The sequence below is a fragment of the Pagrus major genome, chromosome 15, assembly GCF_040436345.1.
Source record: "Pagrus major chromosome 15, Pma_NU_1.0".
NCBI classification, from domain to species: Eukaryota; Metazoa; Chordata; class Actinopteri; order Spariformes; family Sparidae; genus Pagrus; species Pagrus major.
Genome location: NC_133229.1, coordinates 31,021,987 through 31,041,794, shown reverse-complemented (window position 1 = coordinate 31,041,794; position 19,808 = coordinate 31,021,987). Strand labels below are relative to the sequence as shown.

The 19,808-nt window shown below is 47.9% G+C and overlaps 3 protein-coding genes across 3 annotated transcripts; 1 reads left to right on the top strand and 2 right to left on the bottom strand.

Annotated features, from left to right (window-relative positions):
• Nucleotides 1-1,263: 1,263 nt before the first annotated feature.
• Nucleotides 1,264-6,759, bottom strand: LOC141009084 (uncharacterized). Its single transcript, XM_073481495.1, has 12 exons — nucleotides 6,520-6,759; nucleotides 6,220-6,329; nucleotides 5,876-6,049; nucleotides 5,578-5,669; nucleotides 4,862-4,976; nucleotides 4,203-4,373; nucleotides 3,481-3,680; nucleotides 3,173-3,297; nucleotides 2,644-2,836; nucleotides 1,890-2,097; nucleotides 1,712-1,770; nucleotides 1,264-1,543 (listed from the first exon to the last, which is right to left on the bottom strand). Exons 1-12 carry the CDS (start codon nucleotides 6,689-6,691, stop codon nucleotides 1,264-1,266), a joined length of 1,899 nt encoding a protein of 632 aa, XP_073337596.1. The 5' UTR covers nucleotides 6,692-6,759.
• Nucleotides 6,760-10,005: 3,246 nt separating this feature from the next.
• Nucleotides 10,006-13,775, bottom strand: LOC141009932 (E3 ubiquitin-protein ligase parkin-like). Its single transcript, XM_073482680.1, has 11 exons — nucleotides 13,712-13,775; nucleotides 13,253-13,416; nucleotides 12,864-13,125; nucleotides 12,652-12,767; nucleotides 12,407-12,490; nucleotides 12,145-12,260; nucleotides 11,904-12,040; nucleotides 11,701-11,762; nucleotides 11,154-11,384; nucleotides 10,817-10,934; nucleotides 10,006-10,432 (listed from the first exon to the last, which is right to left on the bottom strand). Exons 1-11 carry the CDS (start codon nucleotides 13,716-13,718, stop codon nucleotides 10,329-10,331), a joined length of 1,401 nt encoding a protein of 466 aa, XP_073338781.1. The 5' UTR covers nucleotides 13,719-13,775; the 3' UTR covers nucleotides 10,006-10,328.
• Nucleotides 13,776-13,893: 118 nt separating this feature from the next.
• On the top strand, nucleotides 13,894-17,877 carry LOC141009083 (uncharacterized). The gene is made up of 5 exons (XM_073481494.1): nucleotides 13,894-14,088; nucleotides 15,216-15,372; nucleotides 15,625-15,992; nucleotides 16,574-16,802; nucleotides 17,756-17,877. The coding sequence occupies exons 1-5, from the start codon at nucleotides 14,023-14,025 to the stop codon at nucleotides 17,875-17,877; spliced, it is 942 nt and encodes a 313-aa protein (XP_073337595.1). The 5' UTR covers nucleotides 13,894-14,022.
• The last annotated feature ends 1,931 nt before the right edge of the window (nucleotides 17,878-19,808 follow it).

Below are 19,808 nucleotides of genomic sequence, written 5' to 3'. Positions count from 1 at the left end.
CAGCAGAACCGCACAGAACACATGGAGGAGTCACCGGAACATGTTCAAGTGGGAAACTGCAGCTGTGATAATAACAACAACAACAACAACAACAACAATAATAATAATAATAATAATAATAACAGTAATAACAATAATAATAATAATGATAATAATAACAGTAATAACAATAATAATAATGTTAATAATAATAATAACAACAACAACAACAATAATAATAACAATAATAATAATAATAACAATAATAATAATAATAATAATAATAATAGTAATAATGTTAATAATTATAATAATAACAACAACAACAACAATAATAATAACAACAGTAATAATAACAACAGTAATAATAATAATAATAATAGTAATAATGTTAATAATAATAATAACAATAATAATAATAATAATAATAATAACAGTGATAACATTAATTATTAACTACTACTAATAATAATTATTACTACAACTACTGCTACCAATAATAGTAATAATAACAACAGGGATCATATATGGAGTTGATTTCATGGATTTAATTTTTATGTAATAAACTGTAATTCAGTCAAAGTTTTATATCGGTTTCATACTTCTCAAATACCATCACATCACTGTCTCGTATTTGTTTTAAAGAGGTCATATTCTGCTTTTTGTTTTTTTTTCCTCTCCTGTGTTGTGTTATGAAGCATTTTTGTGCATGTAAAGTTCTGCAAAGTGAAAAAGTCCAAAGGGAGTTACTGTCTCCCACAGAAAACACTCCTGCGCTGCCTGAAACACCTGGTTTGGAGTCGAGCCTTTACTTCTGTAACTTACGTGCGTCACTATGTAACAGGCGTCATATAAATATGTGTGTTAAAGTGTGTAAACCTTTTCTACCAGCACCCCAGATAAAAGTATGAACCTGAAAATGTGCAATATATGACCTGTTTAACAACGTTGGTCAAAAGAAATGACATTTATGTCAGAATAGTGAGTTTCTCAGTAGAAGACAGACGGAAGAGAAACAGACGGATGAGGCCTCAATATACAATATACATGATATACTGTATATAAAATATATAACGTGCAATAATACAATAATAATAAACATGAATGTAAACATCTAATTTGCTGAATGATGTCGTTACAGAAAACATCTTGAATCAGATTCTTTGATTTTTTTTTGAGTCGACAGACAAACTGTCTTCGCTTCTCACTGATCAGACCAGATCAGACCAGATCAGACCAGGTTCTGGTCCTCACAGATCCGTCAGGGTTCGTCTCCTCTTTGTCTCAAATCTGTCCACCTGAGTCAGTCCTGATCTGAACCAGCTGCTGGACCAGAGTCCGGAGCTCCTTCAGCTCTGCTCGGATAGCCTGGAGCTCCTGCTTCTGCAGGTTCTGGTCCTGAAGCTCTTGGTTCTGCAGGTTCTGGTCCTGAAGCTCTTGGTTCTGCAGGTTCTGGTCCTGAAGGTCTTGGTTCCACAGGTTCTGGTCCTGAAGCTCTTGGTTCTGCAGGTTCTGGTCCTGGAGCTCTTGGTCCTGCAGGTTCTGTTCCTGGTCTGTCTGGATTCTGGTGGAGAGGAGAACAGATGTTGGACTCACAGAACAGCTGCTCACTGTAGTTTTTATCAAACAGGAAGTAGTTGGGGACTATTTTCAGCGGCGGACTGATACACGTGTGGTGCTCTGGTGAAGATATGAATATGATTATTTTTGTCATTGTTTCTCAGTGTCTCACCCAGAAGCTCCGACTGTCTGCACGTCTTTCTGCAGGTCCAGGAACTGATCCAGAGTCTCCTACAGGACACACACACACACACACACACACACACACACACACACACACACACACACACTTCTTTAACTTCCTGAACTTCACTGAAAATAAAAACAGAATCGTTTTTTTCTTCACACACTTTGATCTCCGCAGTGATGCGGCCCATCTCGTCATGGTAACGGGGGTTGGTTGTAATGTCATCGTCGTAGGCGTCGGCCAGAGGCGCGCAGTGATTGGAGATGTACTGGTTGTCATAGAAACGGCGGAGGAGGGGCATGGATTCCTCCACCTGCAGGATGACAGCGGCCTGCTGCATCATGGCATTTGCCTGCGAGTTATCGTGCACCCTGCACACACACACACACACACACACACACACACACACACACACACCATCAGTCTGTGTCAGCTGCTGTTGAAAAATTCAAATTTAGCCTCATGCTAATTCAGCCCGAGCTAACCTAGCCCTGTGCTAACATCAGAGTTTACTGTGTAGTTTTATCATCACTAAATTTAAACAGGTTGCAGCTAACGTTAGCATGCTAATATCTGACCTGTTCAGAGTTAAAGAGGTGATAGAAGATTTTAAACAACATTCCCCTAAAAAATATGAAACAGTAACACCTGACACAATGAGTAACTGATGTCAGTTAGCTTAGCATAATCAGATACTTCCCTCTAATTTTAAACTGTATGAATGCTGCTAACTCTGTCGCTACACTGTTACTGTGCTAACATCATCGATAACTTCAGTGTGACTGATTGTTTTATTTAGAATCTGTTTCATTGACTTTCACTGTCACTAAACCCTCTGGACCAGGTGGACCCTGTGGACCAGGTGGACCAGAGGCAGGTGTCTGAGGACGAGGACAGCCTCAGGTGTGACCTCTGACCTCTGGAAGGTGTCGGTGAGCAGGGCGATCAGCAGGTTGACACACAGGATGGAGGACGCAGCCAGAAACGTCCCACACAGTAGAGGAGCCATGACATCGTCCACCGTCACCATGGCAGCGTACTCGTACTCGTCCACCAGCGTGATGCGGTACAGACTGTACAGCAGACCAGAGACAGACTGCATGCTGGGAACTGACGATGAGCCTAAACATGAATACAGCTGATGATGACGTGACATTAGACATCATGTTGTCCTCAACAGAGACGTCTAAAGGTACAAAATGTAAAAGCTGATGGTTAACCCTGACGTCGTGTCAGAGATGTTCTGTGAGGCCGAGTTGTGTCCTGAAGTTAGCATGCTAACCAGCTAGCCCTGGCTCGTGTTGTTATACAACTCTGTGCCTCAAGAGGTGATAGTGACACTATATGTTAACCAATCCAATCAATCAAACAAGCCAGAAACAGGAAACAGGAAGTCACACACACACACGCACACACGCACACACACACACACACACACACACACACACTGACCTCCAAATATGATCCAGAAGCTGCAGGCATAGGGAATAAAGATCTCAGCGTACAGGAACAGGAAACACATCACGTCCCCGACGATGTTCCCCAACATGACGATGAACGGACCCATCAACCTGAGCAAACACACACACACACACACACACACACACACACACACCTGTTACCTGACCACAGTGGTGTAGACATCTATCCTATAGACAAGATGTTACCATGGTAACGTGTAGATAGCATGTTAATCAAAAACCAAACTATACAGATAGATGTGTGTGTGCGTGTGTGCGCGTGTGTGTGTGCACCTGAAGGCTCTGACGTGCTTCATCAGTCGCAGCCACAGGAAGATGACGGTGATGGAGAACAGACGCAGACTGACGGTGTGAAGAAGGACGGACGGACGAAACACGTCGGCCATGTGGACGCTGAATGACACCGTCAGCAGAGAGTACACCAGCCAATCAAACACGTGCCTGAACACACACACACACACACACACACACACACACACACACACACACACAGGTCAGGTTCGTTCAGCAGGACAGAGCTGTCATTGGTTGGATGACCTCTCCACCCAGCGGGGGAGGAAGAAGACCCGACCACACACTGTTTACTACTTCTGTGTGTGTGTGTGTGTGTGTGTGTGTGTGTGTGTGTGTGTATGTGTGTGTGTGTGTGTGTGCATGTGTATGTGTATGTGTGTGTGTGTGTGTGTGTGTGTGTGTGTGTTATTACCACATGTCTTGGCTGTAGCGTCCTCTCATCCTGTGAATCTGTCTGTTCTGATCCACAAGAAAAACCTTCTCCTACACACACACACACACACACACATACACACACACACACACACACACACACACACACACACACACATACACACACACACACACACACACACACACACACACACACACACACACACACACAGGAGAGCAGAACAGGGCTAGCTGTTTCCAGTCTTTATGCTAAGCTAAGCTAGCAGACACGTGAGGTGAACTGTTCCTTTAAACCTGTTATTTCCTACCTGAGGCCACATGGGATGTGAGCAGCGCAGGTCGTCATGGAGACGACGCTCAGCCCACTGTTGCCGAAGGCGGAGCCTCTTCCTCGAGCGCAGGATGTCTTGCACCTCCCTCAGCACCTCCTCCAGAGCCAACAGGAGCGCCAGGACCATGAGGAGGACACGCCACCAGTCCTGAGACAGACAGACAGGTAGAGACAGACAGGTAGAGTCAGACAGGTAGTGGCAGACAGGTAGAGACAGACAGGTAGAGGCAGACAGGTAGAGAGAGACAGGTAGAGACAGACAGGTAGAGAGAGACAGGTAGAGAGAGACAGGTAGAGGCAGACAGGTAGAGGCAGACAGGTAGAGAGAGACAGGTAGAGACAGACAGGTAGAGAGAGACAGGTAGAGAGAGACAGGTAGAGGCAGACAGGTAGAGGCAGACAGGTAGAGTCAGACAGGTAGAGAGAGACAGGTAGAGAGAGACAGGTAGAGAGAGACAGGTAGAGGCAGACAGGTAGAGGCAGACAGGTAGTGGCAGACAGGTAGAGAGAGACAGGTAGAGGCAGACAGGTAGAGGCAGACAGGTAGAGGCAGACAGGTATAAACATGTAGAAACACACAGACAGGTAAAATTAGACATACAGGCAGAGAGACAGACAGATAAACAGACAGGTCACCTGGGGGAGGACGTAGCGGTCTGGTGAGTCTCGATGGACGGACACAGAGACAGCGACGGTCGTCCAGGCAACATTGAACAGGAAGTTTAGGATGAGGAGAAGCGATGCCCCCAACCTGGCAGACAGACAGACAGGAGGACAGACAGACAGGAGGACAGACAGACAGACAGACAGGTAGAGACAGACAGACAGACAGGAGGACAGACAGGAGGACAGACAGACAGGAGGACAGACAGACAGACAGACAGACAGGTAGAGACAGACAGACAGACAGGAGGACAGACAGACAGACAGACAGACAGGAGGACAGACAGGAGGACAGACAGACAGACAGACAGGCAGACAGGAGGACAGACAGACAGACAGGTAGGTAGAGACAGACAGACAGACAGACAGGTAGGTAGAGACAGACAGACAGGAGGACAGACAGAGAGACAGACAGGCAGAGAGACAGACAGACAGACAGACAGACAGACAGGCAGAGAGACAGACAGACAGACAGACAGGCAGAGAGACAGACAGACAGAGAGACAGACAGACAGACAGGAGGACAGACAGACAGACAGACAGACAGGAGGACAGACAGACAGGCAGACAGATAGGCAGACAGACAGACAGACAGACAGACAGACAGACAGGCAGAGAGACAGACAATGACCTTTCATCTGAGAATTCAATGATGTAAAATAAATCAGACCAATCAGAGTGAAGCTTACCTGCCGTAGAGTTTCCATTTGACTTGGATCAGCTTGAGAAAGACCGGGTTCATGATGAGGTCCAGCTTCCCCTCCTGCACCACCACCTCCAGCTGACAGCACAGGAACGCTGCAGTTAGACACTCTCACTGGACAGTACCGCACAGTGCAGTATGACAGAGGTCCGGTCCGTCAGTCCGTCATGTCTGTTCCCGTGTCAGTACCAATGAAACATGTCTGATCAATAAGTCTGATTGAACTCACCGGAGACGTCGGCTCACTGATGACAGCTTCTACAAAACACAAGAGACGCGGGTCAGGAGAGCGCGGTTCTGGTTCCAGCAGGTTCAGGCAGTAGTACTGTAGTAGTGGAGGTGTTACCTTGCAGCTGGGTCTCAGGTGAGTGTTGTTCTGGTTCCAGCAGGTTCAGGTAGTAGTACTGCTGTCTGGTCAATCTGTCGGTCACGTGGAACTGACTGAGCGCCAGCCGGGCCTGAACAGAACATACGACCACATTCATCAACACCAGGATCTGTTCTGTTGATCTGTCTGTATGTTACTACACACACACAAACAATGAAAAGTTGGTTTAAAGTTTAATGAATGACTTTGTTTTGGACCAATCACAGCCCTGTTATCTGTCAGCAGGCGGGACATTGTTACCACTGAACTCATCCGACCAATCAGAGCAGTCATACAGAGCTGTCCGTCAGAGTCCTTTAACCCTGCCTCCGCCCCGAGCTCCAACAGCACCCGAGCTGCTTCACTGCGCTCTGAAAACACACAGACAGAGCTGAGTCAGCACCGGCCCCGTGGGCTCGGTACTGAGCCGGCCCCGTGGGCTCGGTACTGACCGGCCCCGTGGGCTCGGTACTGAGCCGGCCCCGTGGGCTCGGTACTGAGCCGGCCCCGTGGGCTCGGTACTGGGCCAGCTTGTGATGTCAGTGATGATGTCAGCTGTACCCAGGTTGGCGGCGAGCTGCAGTGGAGTTCTCTGTTTGTAGTCGGTGCAGTTGATGGCGGCTCCGGCCTGCAGCAGCAGTCTGATGGAGCCGACAGCATCGTTCTTGGCAGCGTAGTGAAGAGGAGTCTGCTGGTCCAGAAGAGTCCGAGCCTCAGGATCAGCTGAGGACATTACAGCAGCAGAACTTCAATCATCTCAGAATCTGGACAGACAACTTCAAAAACTTGATTCAGAAAGACAAGCGACCAGTGACCAGTGTGTCTCTGTGTAGTTGTTTGTGTCTCTGTAGTTGTTTGTGTCTCTGTGTAGTTGTTTGTGTCTCTGTAGTTGTTTGTGTCTCTGTGTAGTTGTTTGTGTCTCTGTAGTTGTTTGTGTCTCTGTGTAGTTGTTTGTGTCTCTGTAGTTGTTCTGTGTCTCTGTAGTTGTTCTGTGTCTCTCTGTAGTTGTTTTGTGTCTCTGTGTAGTTGTTTGTGTCTCTGTAGTTGTTTGTGTCTCTGTAGTTGTTAGTGTCTCTGTGTAGTTGTTTGTGTCTCTCTGTAGTTGTTTGTGTCTCTCTGTAGTTGTTTGTGTCTCTGTAGTTGTTTGTGTCCCTGTGTAGTTGTTAGTGTCTCTGTGTAGTTGTTTGTGTCTCTGTAGTTGTTTGTGTCTCTGTGTAGTTGTTTGTGTCTCTGTAGTTGTTTGTGTCTCTGTAGTTGTTTGTGTCTCTCTGTAGTTGTTCTGTGTCTCTGTCGTTGTTCTGTGTCTCTCTGTAGTTGTTTGTGTCTCTGTAGTTGTTTTGTGTCTCTGTAGTTGTTTTGTGTGTCTCTGTAGTTGTTTTGTGTATCTGTGTAGTTGTTTGTGTGTCTCTGTAGTTGTTTTGTGTGTCTCTGTAGTTGTTTTGTGTATCTGTGTAGTTGTTTGTGTCTCTCTGTAGTTGTTTGTGTCTCTGTAGTTGTTTTGTGTCTCTGTAGTTGTTCTGTGTCTCTGTGTAGTTGTTTTGTGTCTCTGTAGTTGTTTGTGTCTCTGTAGTTGTTTTGTGTCTCCAGGGGCCCAGGGGGGCCACCGTTCAACAGACCCTTCAGTGATGCTGTGGACTAACTTGGTGGGACAGGAAGTAGTAACACTACAGTTTGTCAGTGTTCATGTAAAGACCTTTACGGTCCAGCAGGAACTGGACCATGTCCTGGTAGTCCAGCGCCGTGGCCACGTGAAGCACCGTGACTCCAAACTGATCTGGCCTGAGGAGGTCTGAGCCCCGGTCCAAGAAGAACCGCATCACATCCACGCTCCAGGCCCGGGAGATCTGAAGGGTTTACCAAACACACAAACCTTATTGTGTTGTGTCTCTGTGTTGTGTCTCTGTGTTGTGTCTCTGTGTTGTGTGTCTGTGTTGTGTGTCTGTGTTGTGTCTCTGTGTTGTGTCTCTCTGTTGTGTGTCTGTGTTGTGTGTCTGTGTTGTGTCTCTCTGTTGTGTGTCTGTGTTGTGTCTCTGTGCTGTGTGTCTGTGTTGTTGTCTTTACAGTGTTGTTTGTATGTTGTTACATGTCGATATTTACTTTATTTGATGTAAACATGTCGTCAATGAACAAATAAATCATTAATAAATCAAAATGAAAGAATCGTGCGTTGACCTCGTGCAGGATGGTCTGTCCATATCTGTCCGAGCTGTTTGGATCGGCTCCATCTGAGATCACGTCATCCACAAACTGAAGGTCCACCTGTACAAACACACAAACACACCTGGCCTGTGTTACCTGGTCTGTGTTACCCGGCCTGTGTTACCTGGCCTGTGTTACCTGGTCGGTGTCCTGGTTGCTGGTGGCCAGCTGTCTGAAGTGATTCAGCAGTTTTTTATTGAGCTGCTGGTTTTTATTTGTGGTGTCAGTTTCGTCCTTCTGCTCGTCATCATCCTCAGCCAGACCTCTGTACCTGGTCGCCAGCTGAACACCTGAAGACAAATCAATAATACTGAAACTTTAATCAATCCAGATCTGCTGAGCTGACTGAAAAAACACCTGTTGTCTCTGCGTCACCTTTCAGTTTCCCTCTTCTCTGCTTCCAGCGGCCGCACGAGTACGAAGCCCAGCGAGCTGCAGCCTTCACTGCTGCAGACACCGAGGACCTGGACCCCTGAGGGCCCCCCGAGACCTGAGGGCCCCCCGAGACCTGAGGGCCCCCTGAGACCTGGGAGCCCCCCGAGACCTGAGGGCCCCCCGAGACCTGAAGACAAACACAGAACTTTTTCTTGCGGTAACACCAGTGGACCCAGTGTGACTGTCACGGGCTGTTTTTGATCGAACTTTTGTTTCTTCAGATTTACTTTGATGTTTTTCTTTATTTTGGTTTAAAACTCTTTCTTCAGAGTTCATCATGGAGCTCATGAGTTAAGCTCCACCCGGCTGTGGTAGACTGAAACAAACACTCCAGCTCCAGGTGGACCTGGCTCTGGTTCTGGCTCACACTCACCTGGATCATCTCGCTCCTTGTCTCCAGCTCCAGTCCAGGATTCTGCAAACCTGTCAGTCCAGCCTGGGTTCTTCTCTTCATCCTGGTACTGTTGAGTCTCCGTCCACCAGGTCAGACCTCCAGACCTTCACACTGATGGACCTGCTGGACCTGTCTGAACTGTTTCTAATATCTTCTATCCTGAACTAAAATCAGCAGAGAACTGTCTCTGGATCTGTCTTCACCTCGTGGTTCTGAGGGACTGAGCTCAACCAGATCGGTCTGAGTCTTCACCTCATGGTTTTAATCTTCAGCTGCTCAAAACAAAACCATAAAGTCAGCTGACGTTTATCAGCTCAAAGGTTTATGGTTCTTCTTATCAGTGGGTGGAGGGATCAGGTCCAGGTCCAGGTCCAGGTCCAGGTCCAGGACTCAACACAACACTGAATGAAAACCAGCATCTTTATAAACAGACTTTTATTTTATAAACACAGTTTCCTGTTGAACATCAGTGTTTTTAAATCCTCCTGACAAACAGTCGAGTTATTACGACACAAAACAAATCTGAAATTAATAAAATAAAATAAATAAATGTAACAGATTTATTCTTTAATTAAAACAATAATTATGTTTCTGCAGTAAATTGTTTGTCTTTCCTCTCAGAGTCTAAAATACAATAAAATAAATACATTTAAAATTAAAATTGGACAGTTGAAAATTGTTAGCTTAGCTTTTAGCTTTAATCTTTGTAAAGAGGAACCTCTGACTGTGTCAGACTGATCCTGGATCAATACTGACGTCCACACAGCTCTGATAATCAAGTGATTTCTACATTATTAGTAAACAATCAATAAACAATCAGTTCAGACGTCTCTACTGTTTGTTGTTAAAATCTGTTGACTGAATAAAGATTTTAAAGATTGAATAAAGTTAATAAACTTCAGATCCACACGGATCAATCACATTGATCTGCTGAACAGAACCTGTTTCACTGACCCTGATCCCATCATGCTTTGCATCTGATCAAAACCCTCGAACGAAAATCAATCAAACCAATCATCTTGCTTTAATAAATAAACATTTTTATTGAACAGACAAACAGGAAACTGTTTTCATGACACATTCTTGAACCAATCAGAGGCTCAACTGGACTTTGACAATTCATCGTTATATGTGACATTATAACAGTGACATCTATAAAGTATCAATATAATTAATCAACATGTGTATTAAATCAGACACCGAGGCTCTGAACTTAAAACCACATCTCCCACAATCCCCTGCAGCTTCTTTGATTATCAATGATCTAATGATCTGTATCTGAAGATCAGCTGGTCGATCACTAGAGTCTATGTGTGTGTGTGTGTGTGTGTGTGTGTGTGTGTCATCCGAACCAGTGGTCTCCCATACACTCTCTGTTCCAGGTGACTCCACAGAGCCAACACCACTCTGCTTTACACAGAGGACACTGCATGTGCATACAGCCGCCTGCAGGGGGAGACAACACACTCGTTACACACAGTGTGTGTTTACAGTACAGTGACATTCGACCTTTAACCCCTCTGATTTTAACTCTTTTAAAGCTGCACGTGTCTTGATGCTCCTGCAGCGCTGACAGCAGGCACACTGTGCCGCCTGACAGACTAAACTGAGGGCAACACAAGTTGAGTATCAGTGAGCTCGAAACCACAGAAATCCTACAGTCCGTGAACACATCGAGGTTTTAAATGTTAAAAAGCTTTAACGTTCAGACCAGTTCAGACTGGTTAGGACCGGTTAGGACCAGTTCAGACCAGTTCAGACTGGTTAGGACCGGTTAGGACCGGTTAGGACCGGTTCAGACTGGTTCAGTAAGTTCAGACTGTTTCTCACCGTTTCTCTCGACAGGAACTGAACACTGAGGACAGCGTTTAGTCGACTCCTGCAGGAGGAGCAGGGAGGCTCGATCCCACCTCCCTCTGAGAGACGCCTCCTCATCCACCACGAAACTCTGAGGAGGAAGAGGAGGAGTAGGAGAGGGAGGGAGAGGAAGAGGAGCAGGAGGAGGAGGAAAGAGAGGAAGAGGAGGATAGAGAGTAGCAGGAGGAGGAGGAGGAAGAGTTGTTTGTTATTTCTGACCTGAATATTCAAACTTTGGAGAAACATGTCGACCATCACAAATAATAATATTGATCAGTCAGCTGATCTGTTCCCTGATTGGTCAGCTCACCTCTGAGGCTCCACCTGTGGGCGGGACCAGCTCAGTGGGACACGCCCCCTGGTGGTAGTCCTCCCTGCAGTCTCTGCAGAAGATGAAGCCACAGCCGAGCTGCCGGTCACACTCCACCCTCCTGCTGCCATCAGGTGGGACAAGCCCCGCCCCACAGCCAGGTGACGGACACATCAGTCCTCCAGTCATCAGCAGGCACTCCTCAGCCCCGTACTGCAGGTACCGCCCATACTGACAGACAGACAGACAGACAGACAGTCAGACAGTCAGTCAGACAGACAGTCAGACAGACAGACAGACAGTCAGACAGTCAGTCAGACAGACAGTCAGACAGACAGTCAGACAGACAGACAGACAGCCAGACAGTCAGTCAGACAGACAGACAGACAGCCAGACAGAACTCAGTACAGTACAATAATGTCATCAGAAGTCATTTAAATAAAGTTTAGTACTTCAACACAGACGCGTGACCTCTGATGTTTCCATGGTTACAGCATCATGTGTCTCACATCAGAAATATTCGACATGAAGCAGAAAAAAAACTCACCTGATCGTCTCCCAGGATCCTGAAGTGATGCAGCTCTTTAATGAGAGACTCGTCACAGCCGGCTGCAGACAGATAATCACACTTATTGATTATATTGATGATCATGAGATCTGGAGCCTCACTGTGACATCATCACTAATGACACTGTTACATCATCAGTGGGTTACTGGGCTGATGACACTGCAGTGACATCACGCACTCACCAGCACAAGGCAGCGAGTAGCCAATCACAGGATGGTAAACAAACTGTCGCTCGTTGAGTCGAGTCTGACAGTAACGACGGAAACAGTCGAGACAGATCACGTGACGCTCCGAACACTGGAAGACCAGGACCACGTCCCTGAGAGACAGACAGACAGACAGACAGACAAGTTACAGGAGTAGATATATGGATACTGTGTGTGTGTGTGTGTGTGTGTGTGTGTGTGTGTGTGTGTGTGTTACATGGTGTCGGTGCAGGCGATGCAGGGGACGTCTCTGCTGTTGGTCATAATAAGGTCGAGGGCCACAGAGAGGTCGTCATCCGAGGTCGGATGGGACGCACACTTCATGTAGAACTCCTGCACACACACACACACACACACACACACACACACACACACACACACACACATATACACACACACACACACACAGAGTAGATAAACTACATCTCCCAGAATGCCATTGGGTGGACTGACATCAAACAGCACCTCTGCCCACTTACCGCCTCATTTCCATGACAACCGTCTGATTGACACACGCCATGGATACGACCTCGAAGGAGAACATCTTCCCAACAGGACGGACCCTGACAGAGAGAGAGGAGCCTTCATCATCATCATCTTCATCTTCATCATCACCATCAACGTCACATGACAGCCAGGTGAACTAACGACTGTACAGTCAGTATAAATACTGTACTACGATAGTAATAATACTTCATTCTAACAGTACAAGTACTGCTCTCACCCTGCTGAGTGTCAGTGTCGTCTGTCTGCAGCTTCTGCAACAAACTCTCAGTTTTCCAGGTTGGACCGACCTGCAGCTCTTACAGTACACAAAGAAAGTACTGCGGGTACGCACACCTGTACACACAAGTACACACAGTCAGAGTACTACTACTGATACACTACAGGAGTACAGACAGACTACAGGAGTACTGACACTGTTACTACTCTGACCTTGCAGACTTGCAGCATGCACCTCCTCTCTCGCCTCCTCTCTCGCCTCCTCTGCTCCTCCATCAGCCCCCTCCAGGATCACTGCCAGCCCAGAGGAGGTGGAGAGGAGGCGTGAGGAGCTTAGGTCCAGCCTGGTCAGACTGTCCTGCTCCTCCCTGCCTCCTCGAGCCAGGCGCTCCTGCAGGAGGAGCAGCTGGGAGGAGGAGGAACCTGATGGAGGGAGAACAACATGGACGGTACTCTGCTCCGGGAGGTCACAGCCCTGAGAGGAGGAGGAGAAGAGGACAGGGTGAGAGGAGATGATGTGAAAGGAAGGAGTCACCAAGAGGAGGTGAAGACGCCTCAGTACAGGAACCATTTCTCCCTCACCTGATCTCACCTGAACTCACCTGCAATGTGGCGGAGCTGCTCAGCTCTCTGCCAGCGAACAGCACCCTGAGGTGCTCGGGTTGGACTCCCTGCTGACTCCCCACCACCTCCTTCAGCTGGGCCACACTCGCCTCCTGCTGCAGCTCCACCGCCACACCTGGCCCCAGGTTATACCGCACAAACACTGGGGAGACACACACAGGTGACAGGTGACAGGTGAGAGGAGACACACACAGGTGACAGGTGACAGGTGAGAGGAGACACACACAGGTGACAGGTGACAGGTGTGAGGTGTGAGGTGACGTGTCTCACTTAGAACCACAGTACAGCTCAGCCGACCCCAGTAGAACTCATTCGAAAAAAACAGTAATGTTAAGTAGAACCCAGTAGAACTCAGTAGAAACAGATTAAGGTTATATAGAACCCAGTACCAAAACGGTAATGTTAAACAGAACCCAGCAGAACCCAGCAGAACTCACCGATCATCAGTCTCTTCGTCCTTCAGGCTCCATGCATGTTTACAGTCTGCCGGCCGCGGTGCTCTCTGGGTACTGTAGTCTCGGACGCGCAGTAACGTAACAAAACGTCCCTGTGTGAAACTACAGCGCGGTCTGTCAGTAATGACGTCACGGGGAGCACCGGATGTGGACGTCTCTATGAATTTTAATAAACTTGTTTTCTTCTTCTTTGTGCGCTGCTGCGAGCGGCGGCTCTCGGGCTCGGCGGCGGAACATTAGCGGCTTTTCTCGGCGGGTCCAGCCCGAGCGGCGGCTCCGGTTCCGGGCTGCAGATGACGGAGTGTCCGGACAGCAGCGTCCTGCAGCGGACACACAGCGGCGACACCGGGCCGCCGGTGGTGAGACCCGGTCACATCCCGGACCTGCTGCACTCACATCATGTTCATGTACCACAGACACGTAGATGTGTGTGTGTGTGTGTGTGTGTGTGTGTGTGTGCGTGTGTGTGTGCGTGTGTGTGTGTTTACGTCACACTGGCTGTTTACCTGCACGGTGTTCATTAAATGTAATGAGGCTGAGTTCACGTGCAGTGGGATATTTCAGGTTGTTGACAGTGTCAGTGTCAGAGCGACTGTCTGCGGGTCAATAATCAGGTGTGTTGATCGGTGAAATGCTTCAGCTGTGGTCGTGATGTCACTTACAAAAGCTGACGTCACGGAGCTGTCATTAAAATAATAATGAAAGATTAATATTCATTCTGTTGATGTCTTTATTGTTGGTATTAGTTCATATATGTACAGATATATGCTGCAGCTGTTTATGTATATTTATTATTAATAAGTTGACAGTAAGTGACTGCAGGAGAGAGAAATAAAGGTCAAATATGAAGAAAATAATGAATAATATGAATAATTTAGATAAACAGCAGCTAAACTTTATACAACACGAGCTGATCAGGAGATCAATATGTGAGAACTAGATCATAAATAATGAAACAAAATAAAACATGGTCAACCAAATATAGGAAACACGTTGCAGTGCCGTCAGTGTGAAGAAGAAATAAAGACTTTATTGACACGATTTAATCTCGTGTTGGTGCAGTTTGACAGTCGGACCTGTGGGAGGCGCTGCAGGCTCATTATCACCCACCAGAACTGCTTCAGAACATTTATTCAACAAACTGAGCAGCAGTTTATTTAATGTCGGTTCTGTTTATTTGAGATTTTCAAACAGCGTCACACAGATTCTGTGCTGCTACCAGTGACTGAGTACATTTACTCGACTAGTTTTAAAGTACTTGTCTGTGAGTATTTGCATCTTGTGTTACTTTATTCTTCTTCTACATTTATCTGACCGATTTCATATAAAACACATGATGAGCCTCGAACACTTGGATCAGAACATCTCTGATGGACAGAATTTCATTTACCGTCGCTCTCACAGCACATGAAGAAGAGTTTGAGCCAATCAAGTAATCCGTTGATTGACAGTGAGATACACCGCCCCTCCCTCCTCCCTCCTGCAGGTGGTGAAGGTGGAGTCAGGTGTGTCAGGTGGGCCGGTCCTGACCCCGCCACAGACCAATGAGCTTCACTTCCTGCGTTCGCGGGTTCGAGAGCTGGAGAGAGAGAGAGCCGAGCTGTCGGCGGAGAACCAGAGATTGAGGAACATGCTGGTCCACGGTGAGTCACCTGAGTGTACCTGGTCATGGGTAACCAATCACAGACCACTGGGTTACTCCCTTTCACTTCCTGTCACACCTGATCTAATTTAATCTGACCTGCTCTAATCAGATAGAAACACACTTTATTGAACACGAGGAGAGAATTCACCCTGATCTGATTTAAACAGATCTAATCTGGTTTGAATAAAATTGCCTGGTTTTATTTTATCTGGTTTAATTTCATGACATGTACTGTGACTACATTTCCCAGAAATCCCTGGGCTCCTGTCCACCATGTGGCAGACGTTGGGTCAGTCCAACAGTCACCACTCCGTCTCCACAGCAACAGGAGGCAGTGACAGTTACGCCCCGTACTCGCATCACCACCAGCCGGCCAATCAGGACGGAGACCTCCACCCACAGGTCTACACCCAGCAGCTCCAGGAGGAGCTGAGCGGGGACATTTTGGAGTCCTGGGGCCCGCTGGGCTCTGAGGATGAGGAGCTGCCAGGAGGAGCAGACCTGGGCCTGGGGAGCCACATGGGGGAGGAGGCGCCGCTCTGCAGCCAGACCGACATGGAGGAGCTGAGGAGGAGCTGCTCCGAGAGCCAGTGTACTGCTGGACACGCTAACGGACATGTGAGGACACTTCTGATCCGGTTTACACTGACACTGGTTTAATCTGATCCGGTTTACACTGACACTGGTTTAATCTGATCCGGTTTACTCTGAAACGGGTTTAATCCGATCCGGTTTACACTGAAACTGGTTTAATCTGATCTGGTTTACACTGACACTGGTTTAATCTGATCCGGTTTACTCTGAAACTGGTTTAATCTGATCCGGTTTACTCTGAAACGGGTTTAATCCGATCCGGTTTACACTGAAACTGGTTTAATCTGATCTGGTTTACTCTGAAACGGGTTTAATCTGATCCGGTTTACACTGAAACTGGTTTAATCTGATCTGGTTTACTCTGAAACGGGTTTAATCTGATCCGGTTTACACTGAAACTGGTTTAATCTGATCCGGTTTACTCTGAAACTGGTTTAATATGATCTGGTTCACACTGAAACTGGTTTAATCAGGAACTTGTTTAATCTGAAACTGGTTTTATATGATCTGGCTTGCAGTGGATCCGTTCCAACCTTTTAGTTTTGATTAGTCTGGTTTAATCTGATCTGGTTTTAAACTTGTCTGTTGTGGTTTCATCTGTCCAGGTGAGCCAGGTGGAGGTGTATCCAGGCTCAGGTGTTCTGTGTGAAGGCCGCTCGTGGCAGGCAGCCAATCAGGCGCAGTCTCCCACAGCAATGGCCCGGACGCTGCTGATGGGTGTGTTTGATATGAACACGCTGATGAACAGCAACCTACGAGGTGGGCGGAGCCGCCGGCCCGCCTTCCAACCACAACGCAGCGCGCTCGACCCGCACAAGATCAACGCCATCTTCAGTAGGTTCATTCAGCAGACTGCTCCTTTAATCTGACGCTCTTTGTCAACACTCTTCCTCTCTGACACTCTTCCTCTCTGATAGTCTTCCTCTCTGATAGTCTTCCTCTCTGACACTCTTCCTCTCTGACACTCTTCCTCTCTGATGGTCTTCCTCTCTGATGGTCTTCCTCTCTGACACTCTTCCTCTCTGATAGTCTTCCTCTCTGACACTCTTCCTCTCTGATGGTCTTCCTCTCTGATAGTCTTCCTCTCTGACACTCTTCCTCTCTGATGGTCTTCCTCTCTGATAGTCTTCCTCTCTGACACTCTTCCTCTCTGATGGTCTTCCTCTCTGATAGTCTTCCTCTCTGACACTCTTCCTCTCTGATGGTCTTCCTCTCTGATGGTCTTCCTCTCTGATAGTCTTCCTCTCTGACACTCTTCCTCTCTGATAGTCTTCCTCTCTGACACTCTTCCTCTCTGATGGTCTTCCTCTCTGACACTCTTCCTCTCTGACACTCTTCCTCTCTGATAGTCTTCCTCTCTGATAGTCTTCCTCTCTGACACTCTTCCTCTCTGACACTCTTCCTCTCTGATAGTCTTCCTCTCTGATGGTCTTCCTCTCTGATGGTCTTCCTCTCTGACACTCTTCCTCTCTGACACTCTTCCTCTCTGATAGTCTTCCTCTCTGACACTCTTTCTCTCTGACACTCTTCCTCTCTGATAGTCTTCCTCTCTGATGGTCTTCCTCTCTGATAGTCTTCCTCTCTGACACTCTTCCTCTCTGATAGTCTTCCTCTCTGACACTCTTCCTCTCTGATGGTCTTCCTCTCTGACACTCTTCCTCTCTGACACTCTTCCTCTCTGATGGTCTTCCTCTCTGACACTCTTCCTCTCTGATAGTCTTCCTCTCTGACACTCTTCCTCTCTGATAGTCTTCCTCTCTGATGGTCTTCCTCTCTCTGTTTGTCAGATGCGATCCTGGCTCGGTTTCCTCTCGCTAAGAAAGGCGTCATCGGATCCGGCATCAACTCCAAACTGTCTGAGATCCGTTTCCGCTCCCGACGAGCCAATCGAGACCCTCGATTCCTCTGACAGACAGCTGGACGGCGCCTCCTACCTCAAATAAAGAATTGTCCAATGAGAACTCAGCATTCTGTAGATGTTGATGTTCAGTTTCAGGTGTGGTTGTTGCTGAGTCAGCGGCTCTGTTTTCATGGCGACAGAGTCGACCCAGTAACGCTGACGACCTGATACGTGGTCGGACGCTCGACAATTTTGATGAGCCTGAAGAACTTCGTGTCGTCACTGTGGCGGCTGGAGGATGGCGTCTGGTTACCATGGAGACGTCTGAACCAGTGGAGCGCCCGACCACCGATCAGGATTAAATGTAGTCGTGTTTTTGTGACCTCACAGTCGGGACAGCCTTTGATGTTTCCATTGATGGTGTATTCTCATGTTTACAGACGTGACATCACATGTTGTGACATCACATGTTGTGACATCATGTGTTTGAGTGTTTTTTTTCATGCTGTTGATCTAGTAAATGACATCATCAACGTGTCATCATTTATCAAAACTAATAAAAGTTCAACGTCAGTTTGGATGTGACTCCTGTTTGTCTCCTCCTCCTTTCTCACAGTTTTCACCTCCTCCAGGAATGAGTGTGTGTGCGTGTGTGTGTCTGTGTGTGTGTGTGTCTGTGTGTGTGTCTGTGTGTGTGTGTGCATGTGTGTGTCTGTGTGTGTGCGTGTGTGTGTCTGTGTGTGTGTGTGTGTGAACCGTCCATTCAGAAGCACCATTTGAATATGAATCAGCTGTCGCCAGGCGGAAAACATCCGACACAAAGACGTTCGCCTTGACATTCTGCTTCACCTCCCTCTGCCTGCCTCCCCCTCCTCCTCCTCCTCCCCCCCTCCTCCTCCTCCTCCCCCCTTCCTCCCGGCCTGGACTTCCTGAAACAAGCCGTCCTCCTTGATGAAGACAATCCTCTATTCTCTCCTCCTGAAAGACGCTCTGAGGACTCACTGTGGATGCCAAGGACAGAGACAAAGACACCAAGCGAGGGAAGTGGGGGGAGGAGGAGGAGGAGGAGGAGGAGGAGGAGGAGGGGTCAGACCTCTCCTTTCAGGGAACATGGAGGTCTGAACTGTACCCAGTCGTCCCACAACACATCCAGATCTCCTCAAAGACCAGAGGAGGAACTGTGGGAGAAAGTTTAACAGAGAGGAGAGGAGAGGAGAGAGGAGAGGAGAGGAGGAGAGGAGGAGGAGAGGAGAGGAGAGGAGAGGAGAGGAGAGGAGAGGAGAGGAGGAGGAGGAGAGGAGGAGAGGAGGAGAGGAGAGGAGAGAGGAGGAGAGAGGAGAGGAGAGGAGAGGAGAGGAGAGGAGAGGAGGTGAGAGGAGAGGAGAGGAGAGGAGGAGCAGGAGAGAGGACAGGAGGAGAGAGAGGAGAGGAGGAGAGAGGAGGAGAGAGGAGAGGAGGAGCAGGAGAGAGGAGAGAGGAGAGGAGAGGAGGAGAGGAGCAGGAGAGAGGAGAGAGGAGGAGCAGGAGAGAGGAGAGAGAGGAGAGGAGAGAGAGAGAGGAGAGGAGAGAGAGGAGAGGAGAGGAGAGGAGGAGGAGGAGAGGAGGAGGAGAGGAGGAGAGGAGGAGAGGAGAGGAGAGGAGAGGAGAGAGGAGAGGAGAGAGGAGAGGAGAGGAGAGGAGAGAGGAGAGGAGAGAGGAGAGGAGAGAGGAGAGAGGAGAGGAGAGAGAGAGAGAGAGGAGGTGACAGGGATCAGAGATGTAAATGATCTGAGAGCATTCAGACTCCAGCAGAGGCGCTGTTCCTCGTGACAGTGAACTGCTCCTTTAATCAAATCTTCTTCTGTGGTTTGTGTCTGTTGATTTGTGGAGTCTCTGCTGGCTCGTTAGTCTGGCTCGGTCTAAGACCTGGACCAGGACCAGGACCAGGACCAGGACCTTTCCCAGGACCTCCTACATCCATCACACAGGAGATAGAGTACAAATACTGCAGTCTGTAGTAC

What these genes read in the sequence shown, in the direction of transcription:
- LOC141009932 (XM_073482680.1), bottom strand. An exon ending in CCACAGGTGGAGCCTCAGAG is followed by an intron (nt 10,935 to 11,153) that starts GTGAGCTGACCA and finishes CTTCCTCCTCAG; the next exon opens with AGTTTCGTGGTGGATGAGGA. An exon ending in AGTTCCTGTCGAGAGAAACG is followed by an intron (nt 10,433 to 10,816) that starts GTGAGAAACAGT and finishes CTCCCCCTGCAG; the next exon opens with GCGGCTGTATGCACATGCAG.
- LOC141009084 (XM_073481495.1), bottom strand. Translation starts at nt 6,691, where the DNA reads ATGTCCTCAGCTGATCCTGAGGCTCGGACTCTTCTGGACCAGCAGACT. An exon ending in GAACCAGAACCGCGCTCTCC is followed by an intron (nt 5,670 to 5,875) that starts TGACCCGCGTCT and finishes CTGTGCTGTCAG; the next exon opens with CTGGAGGTGGTGGTGCAGGA. An exon ending in CAGACAGTCGGAGCTTCTGG is followed by an intron (nt 1,544 to 1,711) that starts GTGAGACACTGA and finishes CCTCTCCACCAG; the next exon opens with AATCCAGACAGACCAGGAAC.
- LOC141009083 (XM_073481494.1), top strand. Translation starts at nt 14,023, where the DNA reads ATGACGGAGTGTCCGGACAGCAGCGTCCTGCAGCGGACACACAGCGGC. An exon ending in GCGACACCGGGCCGCCGGTG is followed by an intron (nt 14,089 to 15,215) that starts GTGAGACCCGGT and finishes TCCCTCCTGCAG; the next exon opens with GTGGTGAAGGTGGAGTCAGG. An exon ending in CTGGACACGCTAACGGACAT is followed by an intron (nt 15,993 to 16,573) that starts GTGAGGACACTT and finishes TCATCTGTCCAG; the next exon opens with GTGAGCCAGGTGGAGGTGTA.